The sequence below is a fragment of the Musca vetustissima genome, unplaced genomic scaffold (assembly GCF_032173495.1).
Source record: "Musca vetustissima isolate MV318-11 ecotype Yass unplaced genomic scaffold, APGP_CSIRO_Mvet_v1 utg5922, whole genome shotgun sequence".
Taxonomy (NCBI): domain Eukaryota; kingdom Metazoa; phylum Arthropoda; class Insecta; order Diptera; family Muscidae; genus Musca; species Musca vetustissima.
This window is the reverse complement of record NW_026878185.1, coordinates 1-20,219: the sequence shown is the minus strand read 5'-3', so window position 1 is coordinate 20,219 and position 20,219 is coordinate 1. Positions and strand designations below refer to the sequence as shown.

At 35.4% G+C, this 20,219-nt stretch overlaps 2 protein-coding genes across 2 annotated transcripts; both read right to left on the bottom strand.

Annotated features, from left to right (window-relative positions):
• Positions 1–1,107: 1,107 nt before the first annotated feature.
• LOC133322972 (cuticle protein 16.5-like) lies at positions 1,108–8,555 on the bottom strand. The gene is made up of 3 exons (XM_061531921.1): positions 8,544–8,555; positions 8,210–8,479; positions 1,108–1,677 (listed from the first exon to the last, which is right to left on the bottom strand). The coding sequence occupies exons 1-3, from the start codon at positions 8,553–8,555 to the stop codon at positions 1,108–1,110; spliced, it is 852 nt and encodes a 283-aa protein (XP_061387905.1).
• A 3,255-nt stretch (positions 8,556–11,810) lies between these two features.
• On the bottom strand, positions 11,811–12,572 carry LOC133322970 (cuticle protein 65). The gene is made up of 2 exons (XM_061531920.1): positions 12,405–12,572; positions 11,811–12,209 (listed from the first exon to the last, which is right to left on the bottom strand). The coding sequence occupies exons 1-2, from the start codon at positions 12,570–12,572 to the stop codon at positions 11,817–11,819; spliced, it is 561 nt and encodes a 186-aa protein (XP_061387904.1). The 3' UTR covers positions 11,811–11,816.
• Between the last annotated feature and the right edge of the window lie 7,647 nt (positions 12,573–20,219).

Here is a 20,219-nt window from a genome sequence, read left to right as displayed (position 1 = left end):
TTGTCAATAATAATTATTTTTAAAATTTTATAACAATTAAATCAATTCATAATATTTGTTATTATATAATTACTAAAATTGCTCTGTTAACGACATTTATTAATAATAAATATATTATTTTTGGAAAAAGTAAAACAAAACAGAAACCCAAGTAAAAACGAGACCAAATTTGTACGGTGGTTGTTTAGTTAAAATAAGGGCCATGGTTGAAAATTGCACCCAATGGATTTTTAATCATTTGGGTTGCAAATCCTAGGGCCATCTACCAAAATTAGGGGAGAATATTCTGTCGAGTTTCCCGTGGGAAATGTATTGTATTGGGGTCTATAATAATATCAAATCCTGGATGTAGTGCTACATAAGCATTTTTTTTCATAGAATACCTGAATATGGGCTTTCTTCAATCAATGATCTACAGGATGTTGTCTATATATAGTAGATCCACTGAATGTATTTTTTTTTAGTTGAAACACTACTTACACTATAGAAGATCTACTAGAGATATTTTACCTATGGAAACTTACTTCTGTAGATAATAAACATCCAATAGATCATTGACAGGACATCTATAGGTTTTACTCCAGATGGCTACTTTTCATAGAAGAATACCTCCTGCAGGTATGGTATTCATAGAATTCATACAGAAATTATTCAGTTCATAGATGACCCATAGAGGATATTATTTCTATAGAATACCTCCATGGGAAGATAGTATATCCATTGTTGCAATGACAGAAGGCAAACAGGATGGCGCCCTGATACTAGGAGGACTTCTTTAAATAGAACAGACGAAATTATATCAGCTGGTTTTCTATCGAGGGTATAGGTGACCTACAGAAAAATTACTATTTATATAATATCTGTAAAAGGAATCCTGGGCGTTACATATGTATTGAAGATTTGCCTAACTTTGGCTAACAAATCAAATACAATTGCATTTTTATACAAATTTTAATTATTATTCTTTTTTATATTTAAAAAAATCGAGGACTTTTTTCTTCTACAACAAAACAAAATACAAACAAATAAAATATTTAAATGGAAACATTTTCCAACATTACCCAGCTGGCATATTTACGACTTTCGATTGCCTGAGCCGCAAACTTTTTACCAACCATGACCATAACCCAAACCACCATAGGCCAAACCATGACCATAACCTAAGGCGGGTGCAGCATAACCTAATTTAGCAACAGGAGCTGCATAGGATATAGCAGGAGCGGCAGCGTATTTAGTGATGGCTGGTGCAGCATATGAAATAGCAGGGGCTGCGGCATACTTAGTTATAGCAGGAGCTGCATATGAAATAGCAGGAGCGGCAGCATATTTAGTTATAGCGGGAGCGGAATATGAAATAGCTGGTGCAGCATAAGAGATAGCAGGAGCCGCAGCGTATTTGGTAATGGCTGGAGCAGCATAAGATATAGCTGGAGCGGCAGCATATTTAGTTATGGCTGGTGCAGCATATGAAATTGTAGGGGCGGCAGCAATTTTTGTGTAGGCCGGAGCTGCATATGAAATTGCAGGGGCGGCAGCAATTTTCGTATAGCTTGGGGCAGCATACGAAATGGCTGGGGCGGCGGCATATTCAGGACCACCCAAATATCCGTGATCAAGTCCACCCAAATAACCTGGAGTTGCAGCGGCGCTGGCAACAAGTGCTAAGGACACAATTACCTGGAAAGTCATACAAAAAATTAAAGGTATTATAATTAGTATATTTTATTTTACACATACATATGTAATACAAGGATATTTATAATAAACATAGTTTTATTTGCTTTTTTTTTAATGCGCTCAAACAAATTTGTCGACTTCGGTGGAAGTTATTTTTATCGATGTCCGAAATTTCGTTGTCCGATGTCCGCGAATATGAAAGTCACTTACGGCAAATTGCACATCAATTATATGTTTTGGTTTCAACCGATGTGGGAGCATGCATTGTCATGATGGACAAAACGTCGTCTTCTCCTGTTCGTTTTTTCGAACTTCTTCGAAGTTTTCAGGCAAACAAATTGTGGTGTACACCGCAGAATTGAACGTTTCATGTTGATTGAGCGGAATAATTTCCATATGACCAGGTTTACAGGAGAAACGAAATTTAAAATTTGTTTCAATGCGCTTTTTCTACGAAGAAATTTCGTTGGATTTTGGATCCAATAATAGCTAACCTTTCTATCGATCAGGTGTTTATGAAATATCGAATGTATGCTGATAGAATAAATGTTTTGGCGTAGTCCCCATACAACTTGTTAAAACCCAATATTAGTACTTTTTGAAATCGAATTTGCTGTAATTTGGTATCTCATTGTATAGCAAGTCTTCCTACCGCAAAATATGAACATTAATTTACGTTTATTTACGCGCGATCCGCTGTATTATAGATATACTCTATATTTCCAACAAAAATGCTGTAATGTGACATTCCGGGTTCATGGCGTACCAAATTTTGGTATTTTAATGGTTTTATTAATTAAATTTCCCACCGAAGTGGTTGTAATTTGTAACATTGCACCACAGATTTAACCGAATTTTCCCACCAAAGTGACTGTAATTTGGGACCTGAAAATATCTGTCCAGATGCGTTCATCTTTTCCATTAAATGAAGAACTTGAATCTTTTTCGGTATTTTGAATGTTTAGACCTGCAGACCGGATGTAATGTGACATTCTAGGTTCCTGGTGAATAAAAACCTTTTCAAAATATGTTCCCATATAAAGGCACCGCTTAATTATACCCTACACAACTATGTTGTCAGGGTATTATAGCTTTGTGCAGCCCCAAAAGTTTGTAACGCCGCGAAATATTGGTCCTAGAACCACCTTTAAGTATACCGATCTCAAATCTCGGCTAGCTGAGTCGATCTAGACATGTGTGTCCGTCCGTCCGCCCGTCTGTCCATTATAAATTGTAAACACCATACTGGCCACAGTTATGGACCAATCTCCACGAAATTTTGCATGTATGATGTGTTCTGGCCAATTAAGGTCCCTATTGTTTTTGGAAAAGATCGGTTAATATTTAGGGGATGAAATGGACGAAAAACGTTATTTATGTCGGGTTTTCAGGTCGATCCAGAGGCCGGTATGCCAATGAATAAGCATACCTGTTTTGATAAAGATCGGTCAATATTTAGCGGGTCAAATGGACCCTGATTTTTGTCCGAAAAATTACAAAATTTGTATTATATGGCGTATTAATTTACTCCTGAAGGATATAGACCCGAGAAGTCGATAGTGCATCGAAGACGAGTGGTTGACCTTAAATTGATACCAATTATTTTGTCATATGTACTCGGATGTGGGAGTTACACTTAAATATTAACTGGTGCTTACATACTGAAATTTTATTTAGTAACCCATTACCACACTAAAAGGCGGAAATATAGCGCTGATCGTTTTGTAATTTTCCATTAGATTCCCGTTATGGTCAACGACAACACCTCTAATTTTCGGTGATGATCAGATAATAATTTTGGGATGAAGTGGACCGAAAACTTATTTTTGTGTTTTTGTTTTCGAGTCGATCTTTAGGCCACAATTGAAAGCCCAACATCACAACATAACCCACGGTAAAGAGAATCTGGACATTTACAACCCTCGTCTACTGAATATTAGGAATATTTGTTGACATATAGTCGGTCAAGAGGGTGCATTTATTCGTGGAAGTTGTGTAGGGCATCATATGGTCGGCCCTATCCGACAATACTGCTCCGCTCACTGGTTTTAGATATGTTGAAGTCAGCTTCCCAACCTGTGAGTTCGTATACACAAAGTTATTTTCGGGACCGAAGTCGAGTTAAAAACGCAGTTTACCCAAAATCAGAATTAGCCAAAAGATTACGTATTTTCCGATAGCAGATAGAATATCGAATTTGCAGAGTTCAAAAATCTCCCATTTTCAATATTGGGGTCGTTTTTTGGAATAGTCACACTGAAATGCATTTTCCATCCGATGTTGCTGTAATTTGGTATTTTTGGTTCTCCAAGCACCTCAGAAAATATTATCGATATTGGACCGTGTTTTCACATTGCATCCATGTTACAGTTTGGCCCGATTTTCATTGTATTGAAGGTACCAGTCATATTTTTAAAGTCATCTAGTTTGTATACTGGGATCTAGGAGGTTAAAAATCCTTTGGTTATGATCCCTGACATATGTCGCGAAATTTAATATAGGCTTTTAATTCGGATAAAATAATCTCTATATTCATTTGTTGCAATTATGAATATTGAATAATATTACCACACTTTATAGTCCTTTACTATTCTTTTCCAATGCAAAATGTCTTGCACTATTTATCCTTACAAATTTAAATTTTGTCTGCTTCCGTTTTCCAGAAACATTTCACATACACAATTTATTATTTACGCAATTCACAATTTTTTCTTTATTTCATAATTTATCCTTATATCCTTTTCACACATTTTTTAAATCTTACTTACAAACTTAAACATTTTTTTTAAGGGAATAACTATTCGCTGTTTTATCGAATTACTGCCGAGTTCTTTATGCTAAGAAAGCTTACTGGACTTTGGGTTTCTTGTTACAGTTGCCTATAGTATTTATAGCCGAAATATTGTGACTAGCTGTTCGTTTAGGTTAACAAAAAAATCACAAATAATAAAACAATAACAAAAACAAAAATCTTATGAAAAATCTATAAAATCTTGCAGTAACACCATGACCAGTCACCATGGCATCACTCAGTAGGCCTACTTCTAAAAGGTGTGCTAAAAATGTTGCAGCTGCGACATCGAACGACATACGGTGAGAAGTTTTATTCGTCATCTTCTGGTTACAGTTCGAGTTGAGTCGCGAGCAAATTTTGCACACATAACCCCGAAAATCAGCTGGTTTGAATGGCAGAATGTGGCCCCACCAACAACAAAACACTTTTACTTTGTTGTTGTTGTTGTTGCATCCACCTTTAACAATGTATCAAAGCCAGTGGCCAGTGATTTCAGTTCACAACATTTTCAATTGGTAACAATATTCAGCGGATTTGCAATTGTATGAAGATCAATGCAAACAATATTCAGGTGGAGTTTTTTTTGCTTTTCTTGGAAACGGACAAATGTTTGTTACGTTTGTGTGTGTCTTTATAATATATAAAATGATAATATGTAATAAAATAATACAAATGCTCATGTTTGTTTTTTATTTTCTTGGTATTACCAAATTAGTGGAAAACAATTTAAATTATTTTAATTGTGTTGCTGAAAGTAGAACTATTATTTGATTTTATAATAATTTTTGGTTCATTATTTTATAATAATTATACTAAATGTAGTCTAATTTGGATTACAAAATATGGTAATGACTAATTATTTTTTTGCAAAGGTGTGTGGTGTTATAAGCGAGGAAATGCAGATTTTTTCCGATTCAAAAGTTTAATCTTGGAATCATATTTGGACCCTCGTGAATTTATAAAACCCGTCCAATTTCAACGATTTTATTTAAATAAGAACTAGACAGTGGCGCAGTTTTTTAGCAATATTTTTCTAATATTGGAGTGATTTTTATACTCTACACAACTATGTTGTCAGGGTATTACAGGTTTGTGCAGCCCCAAGAGTGTGTAACGCGCGAAATATTGGTCCTAGGAACACCTTTAAATATACCGATCGTCATATCTCGACTAGCTGAGTCGATCTCGACATGTGTGTCCGTCCGTCCGTCCGTCTGTTCAATATAATTTGTAAACACGATACAGGCTACAGTTATGGACCCATCTTCGCGAAATGTAGGATGGTTTCGGCCCAATGAAGACCACTATTGCTTTTGGTAAAGATCGGTTAATATTTAGGGGATGAAATGTACCAAATACTTAGTTTTTGTCGGGTTTTCTGGTTGCTCCAGAGGCCGCAATTATGGCCCAAACATCTCGAGAAGGGGGGAGAAGGGGATCGGGCCAAAGAATAAGGATGCCTCTTTTGATAAAGATCGGTCAATATATAGCGGGTCAAATGGACCCTGACTTTTGTGTGAAAAATTACAAAATTTGTATTCTATGGCGAATATATTTACTCTTAAAGAACATAGAGCCGAGAAGTTAGTACTATATCCTAGGGGAGTGGTTGGCCTTTAAATTGAATTATAATTAATTAAATTATATTGTCGTATGCACTCGGATGCGGGAGTTACACTTAAATATTTACGGGTGCTTACGTATTCAGATATTATTTAGTTAAACATTACCACACTAGAGGTCGGATATATAGAGCTGATCGCTTTGAAATTTTCCATGAGCATCCAGGTATGGTCGAGCACAATGCCTATAATTTTCGGTGATGATCAGATAATAATATTGGAATGAATTTTCGACCGATTTAATGTAAATGGTGCACCAAAGTCCCTATATATCGTTCGATTTGCACGAAATTTGACACAGTGTAATGAATTAGGTCTAGAATGATATGTGTTAAGTTTTCTGAAAATCGGTTCAGATTTAGATATACCTCCCATATATATTTTCGTCCGATTAAATGTAAATGGTGCACCAAAGTCCCTATATATCTCTCGGTTTGAACGAAATTTGGCACAGTATAATCAATTGGGTCTAGAATGATGTGTGTTAAGTTTCCTGAAAATCGGTTCAGATTTAGATATAATTCCCATATATATTTTCGTCCGATTAAACGTAAATCGTGCACCAAAGTCCCTATATATCGTTCGATTTGCACGAAATTTGGCACGACGGTGTGCTCAATTGAGTCTAAAATGACGTGTGTTAAATTTCGAGAAAATCGGTTCAGATTTAGATATAGCTCCCATATATAGTTTTGGCCGATTTTATGTAAATGGAGCACCAAAGTCCCTACATATCTTTCGATTTGCGCAAAATTTAGCATAGTGTACTGAATTGAGGCTAGAATGATGTGTGTCAAGTTTCGAGAAAATCGGGTCAGATTTATATATAGCACCCATATATATTTTCGTCCGATTTAAGGCAAATGGGCCTCCAAAGTCCCTATATATCTTTCGATTTGTACGAAATTTGGCATAGGGTACTGAATTAGGTCCAGAATGATGTGTGCTTAGTTTCGTGAAAATCGGTTCAGATTAAGATATAGCTCACATATATATTTTCGTTCGATTTAATGTAAATTGTGGCCGACCGGCACAACAACCTCTTATATATTCTTTCTCTCATGACAAGTGTATTTACAGAAGTTTTCTGGCTTTTTCTGTATTTGTATTTACACTCGATGTTGTTGTTCTGCATGTTTATGGGGATTTTCGTGCTTTGAGATGCAAATCTGTCCCTACCATAGCTCGTGTGTTAAGTTTCGAGAAATTCGGGTTAGATTTAGATTTAAGTTCGTCCAATTTCATATCAATGTTCCTTCGAGAAGGCGACGACTTTTAGAATACATATGTAGAATATACCCCAAGTGATGAAGGGTATCATATAGTCGGCCCAGTCCGACTTTACTACTTTCCTTACTGGTTTAAAATATTTTTGCAGCCACCGAAACAAGGCATGGATTTTGAAAAGTATTTTTCAACCACCACAATAAGCATGGATATTAGGACCAATACATGTTTTTAAACATTTTTTCAAGGACCAACGCTAAGAGTTTTATTTTCAAGGACCCATCCAAAGCGACGATAAAGGATCAACAGAAGCCGTGGATTTAAAAAAAAAATATTTTTTCAAATGCCTCCTACAGTCGAGGATTATTTTATAAATATTTTTTCAAATACCTATTACAGAAGTGGATTATTTTTCAAAGGCCTAGTACAGACATGAATTTTTATACCGTACACAACTATGTTGTCCGGGTATTATAGCTTTTTGAAGTACCAAGATTTTGTAACGCCGCGATATATTGGTCCTAGACCCTAGATCAAATGGACCCAGACTTTCGTGTGCAAAATTACAAAATTTGTATTCTGGGGCGTATATATTTACACCTGAAGGACATAGACCCGAGAAGTTGATAGTATAATCAAGAGGTGGTTTATCTTAAAATTGATACCATTTATATGTTTGTGTGTACTCGGATGTCAGGGTTATACGTCAGTATTAAAAGTTGTTTATACACCATTTGAATTCGTTATGCAATATTTTATATTTTTATTTAAATCGAGGAAATTTCCAATGAATATTTTACACAGTACAAATAATTCCGCTTTTCAATTAAATTTTTTCGAAGATCTATAAGCCCATAACTGGAATATTTTTTCATCCACTTTACCAAACATGTCCCAAGCCACCATAAGCCAAATTATGACCATAGCCTAAACCCAAGGCTGGTGCAGCATAACCAACATTAGTCAGTGGAGCAGCATATGAGATGGCTGGAGCACCAGCAATTTTAGTAATAGTAGGAGCAGCAAAAGTATTAGCATACGAAATGGCGGGAGCAGCAGCTATGGCATGACCACCCAAATAGCTGTGTGCCAAACCACCAGTCACATAACCAGGAGCCGCAACGGCACTGGCAATTACAGCCAACACAACAACAAGGATCTACAGATACAAAGGATGTACTAATTGAAAATAATTCGTATGTGGTTTAATTAAATTTACTCACAAATTTAAACATTTCTGCTGTCAAAGGATATCCTCTATTTGGGTGAGTTTACACAATGAATGTTGAATAATGTTTGCATATTTTGTTGAATTTACCAAAGGTTTATATAGCTAAGAAGTTTTTCATAAAAAATCTACTAGAATATTAGAAACTTTCTAAACTATTTGCAAATATGAACATTGTCATACATATCTCTATGTACATGTATTTACATATGTTTAATTTGTATTAGTAAATTGCAGTCGTATGAATTTATTTTGATAGAATATTGTCAAGAGCAACTGAAAATTATAGCTTTGATTTTGGCTTCATCAAAACCCAGCAATTATTTCGGAGATTAGAAATATAAAATCATGTTGAAATTAATTGAATGTCGAATCATTTTTTGGATAAAGTAATTGAGCAATTGAATTGTTTGCCGACGGTTATAATTTATGTTTGAAATTAATCTCCTCAATATGTGGTGCTTACGATTGGTATTAATAACATTGGTCTGAATGTGGAGGTTAATGGAGGATAAAACCCTGGGGGTTATGTGGTATGATTTAGATATATGGCTCATGTTTATAAAAGAAAATTGCACATGAACTCGTAGAAACATTATCCATGAAGTAATGGGATAGTATCCGAGGTTTGTTCAAGCTTGTGTGAACTCAGGAGTTTGTAAGACCACTAAAAATTTGTCCATATCCACCTATTTCTTAAACCATCTATGTCGATTTAACCGTTCTGTCTGTTGAAATCACGATGGAAATTGCAATATTTAAGATAGAATTTGAAAATTTTTCATTGGCATTGCTATTACTCCTAAGATGTTTGGTTTTGCGAACGAGATATATCGCTCGTTTTGGTATAACTCCCATACTACGATACCATTAAATATTTGGTATTATGGGGATGTTTGGCACATCTTTGACACGAGTTGGCTGTAATTTCCTATGCTTGGTTCTTATTGGGTATAAAATCTTCCTATCGAAAATGTTCAATGTTGGTCCACCTTACTTGGTATTTAGTAGAGTTTTGACATGATTTTTAACCGAATTGGATGTATTTTAGTACTTTGAATTCACATTGGTGATGCACTTTTTACAATAGTCCCAATATAATGGTGCCCGCCATTATACGGTTTATTGATGGTTCTGGATAAGTTTTTCAACAGAATCGGCCGTAATTTAGAACTTGGATTTATATTGGGTACCAAATCTGCCTACGAAAAATTATCAATATTGGCCTATGTTTCGGGGTAGCTCCCATATCACCGTACGACCCAATATTCAGTATTTTTATGCTTTTCAACCCATCCAGCTGTGATGTAGTATTTAGGGTTGTAACTGGGGTGAAAATCTTTCTACTGAAAATGATCAATATTGGTCCACTTTATATAGTATTCCCCATATAACGATACACGCGTTTCAACCAAATTGCATGTAATCTTATAATTTATTCTCTCATTGAGTAGAAAATCTCCCCACCAAAAATTAAAATAAAATATTGTTCCAGTTTCCAGGTAGCCCTCCTAATATGTTACCCCTATTATTCGATGTTCTGGGAGCTTGGACACCTTTTTCAGCCGTATTAACCCTAACGTGTTTTTCAGGTTCTGATGGAAAACATTATAAATTTTGGTTTACGTTTTTAAGGGCTCTAATTTTGCATTATGAGATTTCCGAAGTTTAAGGTCCAAGTTTTGATATAACCCCACATATCTGACCCGCGACCCCAGGGAATGATCTGTTTAAGGGACCAAAACCTTTTTTCTTTTTTATCTGTTGTAGTCGTTGCAGATGCCACAATTTTGGCACAAACATCGCAAAATTTTACAGGGGAAAGGGATCAAATCCACGAAGAAGCACGACAACTTTAAAATTTAGCAAATCATATGGACCTAAACGTTGTGTATGAGACATGAAAGGTAACTCCTTCTCGTAGATACCATGACATCTTGAACCATGAACCATGTCTCTATGAAATAATTTTACTAATTTTCACGCCAATGGAAGGTCCATTTTATCCGCCTAATATTGACTTATCATAATCTCCTAAACTAAGCGATCTTGATCACAAATTAAAGCTGTCGTCTTCGCCCTAAACCAAAACGTGGATCTAAGACCAATATGTTGTTTTCGTAGAGACTCTAAAATCGAAACATTTTGTAGGGAAGTATGACAAAACATAGGCATATATTTATGACAGTTGCACCCTCTAGCCCGATTAGAGGTCAAAAGAACCTCTTCCTTACACTGACATTTTTTCCGAATATTACTACTCATATTCGGCTTATAATCGACTCGAAAAAAAATTAGGTCTTAGGTCAACTTTATCCCAAATTTACTATCTGATCATAAACGAAAATTATAGTCGATGTCCTTAACCATAACTGGTACCTCATGGAACAAAAGTCAGGGTCCATTTGACCCGTTAAATATTGACCGATCTTTATCAAAACAGGCATGCTTATTCTTTGGCCCGACCCTCTTCTCCATGTAAAAATTCGCGATGTTTGGGCCATAATTACGACTTCTGGAGCGATCAGAAAATCAGACAAAACTAAAGGTTTTGGTCCATTTCATCCCCTAAATATTAACCGATCTTTATGAAAAACAATAGGGGTCTTCATTGGCCAAATCCCATCCTACATGCAAAATTTCGATTCATATATAACTGTTTACAAATTACGTGTTTACAAATTATAATGGACAGACCGACGGACGGACACACATGTCTAGATCGACTCAGCTAGTCGAGATATGACGATCGGAATACTTAAAGGTGGGTCTAGGACCAATATTTCGCAGCGTTACAAACTTTTGGGGCAGCATAAAGCTATAATACCATGACAATATAGTTGTGTAGGGTATAATAATTTATTTGTAAAATGTAGATAATCTTGTTCAGCTTTAGCCTTTAAATATATGTATATAACATAACGTCTTTAACCTCTTTTCTCTAGATTAACTTGTCGAAATATTTTGCTTGTTAAATTTTCATTTGAAAGTTATTTCTGGTACAGTAAAATAAGAAAAAACTCAAATATTATTGGAGTATTTAATTAGATGTCTTTTATTATTATCATTATTTACAATATATACACTCATTTAATAAATTGTCAATATAAATTTTTGTTTTAACCAAAAGGCACAACAATTCTCTCCTTCACACTCCATCCATCTCGCGCTCCTTCATTCTCAAGCATTTAAATTTAGTTTATTTATTTATTTTTTTCTCTCAAAAAGTAATTATAAATACTGTTAACAGTTTTCATGTTGGCACAAATTACCAACCATGACCATAACCCAAACCCAAACCGTGACCATAGCCCAAGCCATGACCGTAACCCAAACCGCCATAACCCAAACCATGACCCAGACCCAAAGCGGGAGCAGCATAACCGATTTTGGCAACTGGTGCAGCATACGAGATGGCGGGAGCAGCAGCAATTTTGGTAATGGCAGGAGCGGCATAGGAGATGGCAGGACCATGAGCAAGAGCTGGAGCGGCATATGAAATGGCTGGAGCGGCAATTTTAGCTGGTGCAGCATATGAAATGGCAGGGGCAGCAATTGCATGACCACCTAATAGACCATGACCACCGCCATAGCCTCCCAAACCACCCAAATAACCGGGAGCGGCAGCAGCGCTAGCAACCAAAGCCAAAGTGACAAGAACCTATGGGGAAAAATAATTTTGCGTTATTTATTAGCAAAAATTAATTAATAATTATAAAAGATATAATATTAGATATTTTATATAAAACTATCACCGAACTTCAAATTTCGGCAGAACTAAATTTCGAATCTTACATTTTCACGAAATTTTCATTTTGCATTATAATTTGTATAACTCACATATCTGAACCCTTACATCAAATAGATTTAATATCAGATTAGAGGTCCATAATTTCTCTTTCGTACACTGAAAACTTTTCAGAATCATATATTTCATTGTCGAGAAATAACGATCGGTATAGTATACCGATTTAGGGGTATCGTTATATGAGGGCTTACTCAAAAGTGGATCAACATTGCTCATTTTTCGGTAGAAATACTCGTTGAAAGTCGTGCCCACAAAAAAAACTGAAATTTATAAAGTACCGTTATATAGTTAACCAACTTTTGGGAGGAAAATGTATTACCCACTGAGGACACAAAATACCAAATTTTAGCCAATTAGGTGGGAAATCGTGCCCAAACTCCACAAAATATCGAATGTTTGGGGATGGCGTTATATAGGGGCTACCCGATGGGAATTATAACCAGTGAGCGGAGCAGTATAGTCGGACGGGGCAGACTATACGATACCGTACACAACAACCACGGAAATCTAACTTGCTGCAGATTTTTATTCCGAGCCTGGGCAATATTTCGTGATAGTTGCATCCTCTTGTCCGATTAGAGGTGAAAAATACATCTTCCTTACACTGACATTCAGCGTGGTTTGTGTTGTAATATTCGGCTTATAATTTTTGCCTATAGATCGACTTGTTTACACAAAAGTCAGGGTGCATTTGACCCGCTAAATATTGACCGATCTTTATTAAAACAGGCATGCTTATTATTTGGACGGATCACCTTTACCATGTAAAAATTCGCGATTTCGAGACTGGGCAATATTTCGTAATAGTTGCACCCTCTTGCCCGGTTAGAGGTGAAAAGCACATCTTCCTTACACTGACATTCAGGGTGGGTTGTGTTGTAATATTCGGCTTATAATTGATGCCTATAGATCGAGTTTTTTACACAAAAGTCAGGACGCATTTGACCCGCTAAATATTGACCGATCTTTATCAAAACAGGCATGCTTATTATTTGGCCGGATCCCCTTCTCTATGTTTGGGCCGTAACTGCGGCCTCTGGAGCGACCAGAAAAAACCGACAAAAATTTAGTATTTGGTCCATTTCATCCCCTAAATATTAACCGATCTTTACCAAAAACAATAGGGTTCTTCATTGGGCAAACCCCATCCTACATGCAAAATTTTGTGAAGATTGGTCCATAACTGTGGCCTGTATTGTGTTTACAAATTATAATGGACAGACGTCCGTCCGTCTGTCCAAATGTCAAAATCGACTGAGCTAGTCGAGATATGACGATCGGAATACTTAAAGTTGGGTCTAGGACCAATATTTCGCGGCGTTACAAACTCTTGAAGCTGCACAAAGCTATAATACCCATACTTGTGTAGGGTATAAATACCGAATATTTGGGGGCTAAATTGACATATTGACCGATATATTTTATTTTCAATATCAAACAAAATTTCAAAGCTCAAAACAAAATTTCAGATAGACACATAGATGCATAAATCGAAAGACATAGCTAAATCGAAATCGAGAATTTTATTGTGATCATGAGAGTATTTTTTATAGGATCTCCCATCTTCGCCTTGACAGAAATAAAAGCCTTCCTGCAGTTCGGCCAGACCGTACTTTTAATACCGTCTTAGAAAATTAAATACCAAATTACAGACAATATCTCACATAAGAGTCTTTTCGGTTAAAATGCGGCACACCTCAAAATACCGAAAAATTGGCGGGGCCTTTATATAAGGAGGTTATGTCAAAACACAATAATGATTATTTGCAGCCACCAAAATCCCGTATGCCACATTAGAGCCCTTTCGATTGGAAAATGCGATTAACCCCTTCAAAATACTAGAAATTGGGAGTGTCCTTTGTATGGGAACTATTTCAAAACATAAACGTGTGTTGATAATTTTTTCGAGGAATAACAAATTTAATATACAACCTACCTTATGGTATGAAAATATATATGACAGGAAGATATAAATATGTATATTCCACTCTTATAAAAATTCACATTTGTGAAAATATTTGAAAAACAATTTGACCATCCCTTTTTTAATATTTATTGTGGTCAATTTCATTATACCCTACACAACTATGTTGTCAGGGTATTATAGCTTTGTGCAGCCCAAAAATCGTCATATCTCGACTAGCTGAGTCGATCTAGACATGTGTGTCCGTCCGTCTGTCCATTATAATTTGTAAACACGATACTGGCCACAGTTATGGACCAATCTTCACGAAATTTTGCATGTAGGATGGGTTCTGGCCAATGAAGACCCCTATTGTTTTTGGGAAAGATCGGTTAATATTTAGGGGATGAATTGGACCAAATACTAAATTTTTGTCGGTTTTTCTGGTCTCTCCAGAGACCGCAATAATGGCCCGAACATTTTGCATGGAGAAGGGGAATGCCTGTTTTGATAAAGATCGGTCAATATTTAGCGGGTCAAATGGACTCCGACTTTTGTGTGAAAAATGACAAAATTTTTATTCTATAGCGTATATATTTACCCCTGAAGGACATAGACCCGAGAAGTTGATATTATATCCAAGAGGAGTGATTGACCTTTAAACTAATACCAATTATATTGTTGTATGTTCTCGGATGTGGGAGTTACACCTAAATATTTAAAGTTATCTCCGTATTCGTATATTATTTAGTAACCCATTATTACTCTAGAGAGCGGAACTATAGTGCTGATCGCTTTGAAATGTTCCATGAGGTTCCGGTTATGGTCAAGGACAACGCCTATAATTTTCGGTGATGATCAGATAATAATTTTGGAATGAAGTGGACCGAAAACTTAATTTTTTCTGTTATTTTCGAGTCGATCTATAGACCACAAATGAAAGCCGAACGTCTCAACACAACCCACGGTGAAAGGAATCTGGACAATAGCTGTACTGAATACTCGTAATATTCGGTGTAAGAAAGAGGTGCTGTTTACCTCCAATCGGGCAAGAGGGTGCAATATCACGAAATATTGCCCAGGCTCGGAATAAACATCCACAGAAAGTTCGGTCTCCGTGGTAGTTGTATAGGGTATCGTATGGTCGGCCCCGTCCGACTATACTGCTCCGATCACTGGTTTTAGATTTCTTTTTGGATTATATAGTTCTCTGGGGAGTTTCACACAAGCGAAGTTACATTTTTTCACAAAAACAACAAATACCAGACTAAATTTGTTTTTATAAAAATATTCACTGTCCATTATTTGGACATTATTATCACTTTATTTTAAGGATATTTATCCCTTTATTTCCTGCGCCGATATCAAAATTGTGCAATGTGCGTTGGCATTATTTCGATACGAAATATTTATTTATATTTTTTTATTATTTATCAACAGGATTTTTCACACTTTACTTACAAACTTGAACATTTTGTTTAAAAAGGATTTTTTTCGAAAAAAAAAATAAAATTTGTTGGAGATAGTTCTGATGGCTAACAGAGTTAACTTGAGTTTGGATAACTTGTTCCAATTGCAAATAGTATTTATAGCCGAAAAAATAATATGCTTAACTTATATTTTTTTCTGCCGAACGCTAAATGAAAATGAGGGAAAAATCTTAGACATAAAGTAAGGCAGTAATCTGAAGCGGCAGTAGTAACAGCAGCGACAGCCAACAGTCAACATAACCGCTTCTAGATGTTGCTGCAACAGCACAGTAACCGGTATCGGAATTGGTGGTGGTTGCTTGAACTGCAACATTTTGTTGCTGACACATTATCAACACGAATAACAATTTAAGAAGTCAAGAAATTCATTGCATGTTGTCCTCTTTAATTTTTATTAAAGACCAACGAGAAAAAATCCAAAATCGCCAAGCTGGAAAAACAGCTGTTGTTTGGGAAAAAACACAGCGAAATAAAATTACTTTTACTATTTCAAATTATTTTTTATTTCAGTGTTATTGTAATGCATTGTTTTAGAGGCAGTTTAGTCACATAAACAATATTTGAATTGGTAAGAGTTTGGGATTTTTTTTCTTCTTTTGGCCAGAGTAAAATACTCTTATGATGATCTCGAGTTGTTGTTAATACTGGGTGTTAGCTGTTCACCGCTGTACTTCGCTGCTATTCACTTGGGGTTTGGTTTGGCTCAGTGTCAGATTAAAGTTAATTTGAAAATAAACACAACAACAAAGACAGAATATGACCCGGTTAAAAGGAAGTTGTTTTACCAAATTGGACAAAATATAATTTGAATTGCATATTTTTTGTTAAAAAAGCTTATTGTTACACAAAAATCAACATTCACCATATTTGGTGAGTTGTAGCTGTGGTGGCAAATATTTCGTAATTTGCTTTATTAACATAGCAGTGAAATACTTTTTTATGAACTCATTTATTATTGGTGGAGTCAATTTGTTGTTTTGTAGGGCAGGTGAAAGGTTACTGGAAATTTGTAGTTGTGTTGCATAAATTGCATTATGCCACATAATTTGTAAACATAAAATGATTAATTTGGCAGGAAGCAATATTAGGAATGAGGTTTTGATAAAACGCAAAATATTTATTTCAGGATCACAATTATTATACTAACTTCTTTCTGGATCGGGGGAATATTTAATTTAATTTACATTTTTTCATAGGCCATAATTAGGTATAATACTTTTAAATATTTTATTATGGGATGTCATTTTTAAGACCACACTGTGGTACAGGGTATTATGACTTTGTACATATGTTTGTAGCAGACAAAAGGAAACGAGATAGGCACATGGTTCCTTTTGAGAATATGCATAGAATAACTTTCTAAGTCGATTTATGCATGTCCGTCCGTCTGTCTGTCTGTCCATGTTAAATTGTGAACAAAGTACAGGTCGCATTTATTATTCGAATTGGATGAAATTTGGCACAGCTCATTCATTTGGCCCAAGGACGAACCCTATTGAAATTGGGAAAAATCGGTTCAGGTTCAGATATAGCTCTCATATATAGTTTCGTCCGATTTTATGTAAATGGTGTACCAAAGTCCTTATATATCTTTAAATTTTGCACGAAATTTGGCACAGCGTACGGAATTATGTCTAGAATGATGTGCGCTAAATTTCGTGAAAATAGGTTCAGATTTAGATATAGCTCCTATATATACTTTCGTCCGATTTGATGTAAATGATGCACCAAAGTCCATATATATACTTCGATTTCCACGAAATTTGGCACAGCGCCCGGAATTATGTCTAGAAAGATATGTGTTAAGTTTCGTGAAAATCGGTTCAGATTTAGATATAGCTCCCATATATAGTTTCGTCCGATTTTATGTAAATTGTGCACCAAAGTCCCTATATATACTTCGATTTCCACGAAATTTGGCATAAGATTCTGAATTAAGCCTAGAACAACGTGTGTTAAATTTTCTGAAAATCGGTTCAGATTCAGATATAGATATAGCTACCATATATATTTGCATCCGATTTTAGGTAACTAGTGCACCAAAGTCCCTATATATTTCGATTTGCACGAAATTTGGCACAGCGTTCTTAATTGGGTCTGGAGTTATGTCTGCCAAGTTTCGTGGAAATCGGTTCAGATTTTAATATAGCTCACATACATATTCTCGTCCGATTTTGTGTAAAAGGTGTACCAAAGCCTCTACATTTCTATCGATTTGCACGAAATTTGTATAGCGTACTGAATTAAGTCCAGAATGATGTGCGTTAAATTTCGTGAAAATTGGTTAAGATTTAGATATAGCTCCCATATATATTTTCTTTCGATTTAAGGTAAATGGTGTGCCAAAGTCCCTATACACCGTTCGATTTGCTCGAAATTTGACATAGCGTACTGACTTAAGTCTGTAATGATGTGTGTTAATTTTCCTGAAAATGCAGATTTAGATATATCTGCCACATATGTATTTTCGTCCGATTGTAGGTAAATGGTGCACCAAACTCCTCCGATTGACACGAAATTTCAATCAACGTATTCAATTGAGACGCCACACTAGAGGGCGGAAATATGGTGCTGATCGCTTTAAAATGTTCCATGAAGTTCCAGTTATAGTCAAGGATAACGCCTACAAATTTTGGTGAGGATCAGGTAATTATATTGCGATGAAATGGACAGAAATCTTAATTTTTTGTGTTTTTCGAGTCGATCTAAGGCTCCAATAGGAATAAGAAGATCACAACACAAGGGAAGGAAATCTGGACAAGTAATTAGAAGGGCTGTACTGAACATTAGTTATAATTGTCGGCCTCTAGTTGGTCCAGATGTTTCAAATATCGCGAAATATTGCCCAAGCTCAGAATATAGAGTATCATATGGTCAGCCCCGTCCGACTATACTGCTCCGCTCACTGCTTTATGGATTGTATACATATTTTTTCGATGACGTGGATTTTTTAAACATTTGATTTTTTTAAGGATCGACCATAACCATGTTTTTTTTTTTAAATCCAACTATATACATATGTGGATTTTTTGAAAATAAATTAAAAATCCGTTTTTGTTCTCTGAACACTATTTTTAAAGGCGTGGATTTTAGGTGTAATTTTAAATAAAAGTAGTAGTTTATGATTTCGAGCCTCTAAATATTTTAATTTATCATAGTTTATGAGCCTGATCACAGTTCTGATAAACTCTAACCCCCAATAAACTGTAATGCATGCTTTCTAGCGATATCGTATCATGTTATTAAATACGATTTGAATCAATTCCCAAATGAGTAATTGATTTCAGTTTTGAAGTTGATTTTCGTAACATAGCAAACCAATAAAAACATTCGATTAAATGTCAATTTGTTGCAATAGATTTTTCTTTAATGAATGTCAAAAGTATTTCTTTAATTGTTTCAATAAAAAGCGTAGCAATAGAAAAATAACCTTTTTTAATAAAAACATAGAAATGAAATACAGTATGGGGCATTCCAAGAAACAATTTAATATAGGCCCAATAATGTGGGTAAATATTAGTAAGTAAAATTGGGAAGTATGGTTATGCTATGCAAAATTTATGTCTTCTAATAGAAACCCCTCAATGAGACCAATAAATTCGGAACATCAACGATAAGATGAATTTCTTGCTGTTGTTTTCATTTGGACTTCCAAGAGAATAAACTTGCTGGTCTTGAAGAAGATAACCTTCTGGTCTTTAACGGAAAAATGCCTTCTGAACTTCTGTAATGCTAAGATCTACCGGTTATCTTTGAAAGAAAGACTCCTTTGCCTCATGGAGGGGTTTCTAATAGAAAACCCTCCATGAGGCAAAGAAATTCGGAACATCAATGATAAGATGAATTTCTTGCTTTTGTTTTGGAAGAATTTCATTTGGACTTCCAAGAGAATAAACTTGCTGGTCTTGAATAAGATAACCTTCTGGCCTTTGACGGGAAAATACCTTCTTAACTTCTGTAATGCTGAGACCTACCGGTCTTTTTTGACAGAAAGACTCCTTGGTCGAGAAAAATGCATTTTGGTCTTCTATGTGCAAAATGAGGACATTTGAGAAGAAAACTATTGGATTCTCTATGACAAAAAACCTTCTGGTCTTCTATGGGAAGAAGTCATTACGTCTTTCTATATAAGAACACCTTCCGATATTCTATGAGAAATAATTATATAATTTTTTATCACAAAAATCTTCTCACATTTTATTTTATTTATTTATTTTTTGTCTATAAGAGGTCCCTTGTCTATATATTAGGTATCTTATAGAAATAAACTCCGATTTTCTATATTAACGTTACCATTATAAACATGAATATTAAATGTCATAAAAAATATATTTCTCACCAGCACTACCACCATAACATCATTTGTCATGTGGCATTTTGTGGCCAAGACTCGTCATAGCCACAAAAACAAGATCGATTACCACCTTTGTATATCTGACTGACACTACACCCTGAATTATGGAATGACCT